This window comes from Talpa occidentalis, unplaced genomic scaffold (assembly GCF_014898055.3).
Source record: "Talpa occidentalis isolate TD23 unplaced genomic scaffold, MPIMG_talOcc4v2.1 talOcc4.1057, whole genome shotgun sequence".
NCBI classification, from domain to species: domain Eukaryota; kingdom Metazoa; phylum Chordata; class Mammalia; order Eulipotyphla; family Talpidae; genus Talpa; species Talpa occidentalis.
The window spans coordinates 20261-23549 of NW_023601057.1; the positions used below are offsets into that span (position 1 = coordinate 20261).

At 36.1% G+C, this 3289-nt stretch overlaps 1 protein-coding gene across 1 annotated transcript; it reads right to left on the bottom strand.

The window, feature by feature from the left end:
* Positions 1-524: 524 nt before the first annotated feature.
* Positions 525-1193, bottom strand: LOC119237863 (probable E3 ubiquitin-protein ligase TRIML2; the record flags this gene model as incomplete). Its single annotated transcript, XM_037501708.1, has 1 exon — positions 525-1193. A coding segment is annotated over one exon (581 nt), but the record flags the coding sequence as incomplete, so codon positions are not given.
* Positions 1194-3289: the final 2096 nt, after the last annotated feature.

Below are 3289 nucleotides of genomic sequence, written 5' to 3' on the forward strand. Positions count from 1 at the left end.
CTTTTCCTTAGAAGAAAGGAGTAGGTTACTTAAAAATAATTCTAAAACATTCACATTTTCCATAACACCTCCTTGTTCTTCTCCCAAAAAAAATAACATGCAAATTAAGTTATTCTCTACTTGGAATGTAAGTGTTAGGAGTTTCTGACTCTGTCAGCAACAGGATGGCTCAATGTCAACAGTGTCTCCACGCCACATGCCACTGTGATATCCTCAAATCTAAAGCTTTGATTATGATGAATTCTGCGTTCAGAAATATCTCTAGAGTTAACCTGATCCTCAGAATCTCAGGATATATTTCTACTCTAATTTCTCTATCTAGGTGGGGGGACAGGGGAGCAGCAAAAAAAACATAATGGTTATTTCTTTATCTAATGTTGCATATACATTTCTTATTCTAATTCATGCAGGGTCCTTCAATTATTATCATTCGTGACTGGACTCAAAGGTAGCTTTTTACACTAAATGGGTATTGAAAGCCATGAAAGCAAAGGTTTGGGGAATATTCAGAACAGGGTTAAGTACTCTAAATTCCATACTGGATTACTTTATATAAGTTCTTCTATAAAGTCATGTTTTCGACTTTCTGGTACCTTACCTTCAATTTCACACCTAGGAAGATGGAGGGCCAACAGTAACATTATAAGGAGGAAACTGAGGGAGGCAGATGCTGAGAGAGTCTGAAATTGTGCCTCTATTTGGTATACAAAGAGAAAACATAGGCCTGAGTGCTCCATGGAAGGTGAGATTAGAGAAATTATAAATGAGGGATCTCTCTGTCATATCATAGAAGGCTATCTGTCCCCACTCATAGTCTAGGAAAACTCCAACTTTGTGCATTTGCTCTCTCAAGGAGACCTTTTTCAAAGGGGGAGAGACCCAGTAGGTACACTGGGTACCCATCACAGATCTTGTGAGTAAGATTGTATCTTTGGAAGCTTTGGGTACAGCACTCTTTCTGTTGGCAAAATCTTCACATATGCCTAATTGCCACTCTGCTGCCTTTTCTACATCCACTTCCCAGTAGTGTCTTCCTGAGGTAAAACTCTCCACACTCAACACAGTAGCACTGAAGTCAAATCTCCCTGGGTTTCCTGATATAAGCTGCTGGACATATCTGAGTCCTATGCTTCTCAGATCCTTGGATAAGACCAGACAGGGATGAGCTGTTTTAGGATCCAAAGTTACAAGTCCTGCAGGAAGAAAGAAATTGAGTTAACCTAGGGATTCATCAATGCCAATGCCAGAGACAGGATTTCTAACATGTGGGGGCTTCCCAATGAGGGGGCACACATCTCAGGCAGATAAGGAAAAGAAACCTCTAAGCTTTGCATAAGGACTTTAACATCATAGAGGAATGAAATCAGTAAGATGATGAAAGGAGATGCTATCTATCTTAGGTAGAAGAACAAAACAAGGAAGCTTGGAAGTACCTTTCAAACCAGAACAGAAAATTAATAAGTTGTGAAATTTGAGATTTGCCTATTATCTAGTCCTACCCAGCTGGGACCCAATTCTAGACCCCTAACTGATCTTCCTAAGCCTGGAAAAGTCAGAAGCACTAGAGTCTCCTACCAGAGCATTTAATTCATGGCTCTTCCTTGTGACTGAACTGCCTTTCTCACCTTGAAGGTCACCAGAGTGTGGCACAGATACCCAGAAACTGCTGCCAGCCGACTAGATATTGAGGGCATAGCTATCAAAAGGGCATAATTGCAGAGGCTAGAAACCCAGTGAGAATCCTCCAAAAAACCAAGCTGGAAACAAAAAAGCTCAATGTGATCCCTTATACTAAAATGAAGGCAAGATTTGCCTTCTTCAGGTCTCCCTGTGACTTCTTTATCTCTTTTTGTTCAACCTGTAAATACTGTGATATCACAGGACTTGATCCTGGGTCTTCCTTTTACTCTTCATGCTTTTCCTTAAGTGACATCACCTGACCTCAGTTTTTAATATCTGATATATGTTGATAACTTACTTCATAAACAAGCTGCTAAAAACCAACTGGCTATGACAAGGGCATTTCAAACACCTATATCCAAAATTGAACTCCAAAGCCATTCCTTTCCAGTCAATAGGACATTTATTACTTGTGTTAATCATGCCATAAACCTGGAATTTCTTACTTTTTAACATTTAATCCAGCGACAAGGATTATTATTAAAAAACATTTAAATCTCTGGACTTGTGGTATAATTCACATCATTATTAGAGTTGTCTTAAAAGCTATAAGGCTGAATTTTAAATTTCACATTGTCTCAAGTGCTTAGAAGACTGACAGAAACAAATTCACTGAAGGAAGGCACACCTTCATCTTTGGTCTCAAGAATTTCTATAATTTTCAAGGAAAAAGGGAAGTAATACTTATTAAAATTATTGAACACCCACAAAGAAAGCACTACTGAAACTTGAAGAAATAAATCTACAAAATTGGAATTCTCAGACAAATTCCAAAATAATTTTTACGTATTTTATTTCAAGAAAAAAGCTTAATACCTATAAGGAATAGGTAACTAAAAAGCAAGACCAAGTGAATTTGCCAAAAAGCTAAGATTGTCCAGAAAAAAAAATTAGATGAAACATGTCAATGGATAATTGCTAGGAAAGAAAAATCTAGATCAATATGCTCTCAATAACATGAATGCACAAATTCTTCACAAAATATTATTATGTTGAATCCGACAATATATAAAATTGATAAAACATATTTCAAAGTGCTCATTCTGGTAATGTAAGGCTGGTAACCATGAAAAAAAGCAATCCACCATATTAACATATTGATGTATGAATATCATGAGCGGAAAAACATGAGTGTTTGATGCAAAGAAGGAAAACCATGAAAACCCTATAACTGACATCAGACTTAATGGTGAAAGGCTTAATGTTTCTTTCCCACAAAATCAAGAACAAGGTAAATGATTTTCACCACTCTTATTCAACATCATACTGGAGGTCCTGCCAGCACAAAATGAGAAAAAATACAAATAGGCCTACAGATTGGAAAGCAAGCAATAAAACTCTCTATATATTCATAGATTATTTGGCTATCTTTGTAGAATTCCCAAAGAAATCTATAAGAAAGTCAGTAGAACCCAGTAAATGAGTTTACCATCGTTGTAGATATAATTTCAATATACATAAGCCAATTTATTTCCATTATTAAGTAAACTAGAAATGAAATTTCAATTAGAAGTTCATCTATTAAAAAGCCATTAACAGTACTAAAAAATAAAATAATCAAGGATCAGTCTAATTAAATGTATATTTTGTGTTGAAATAAATGTATAAT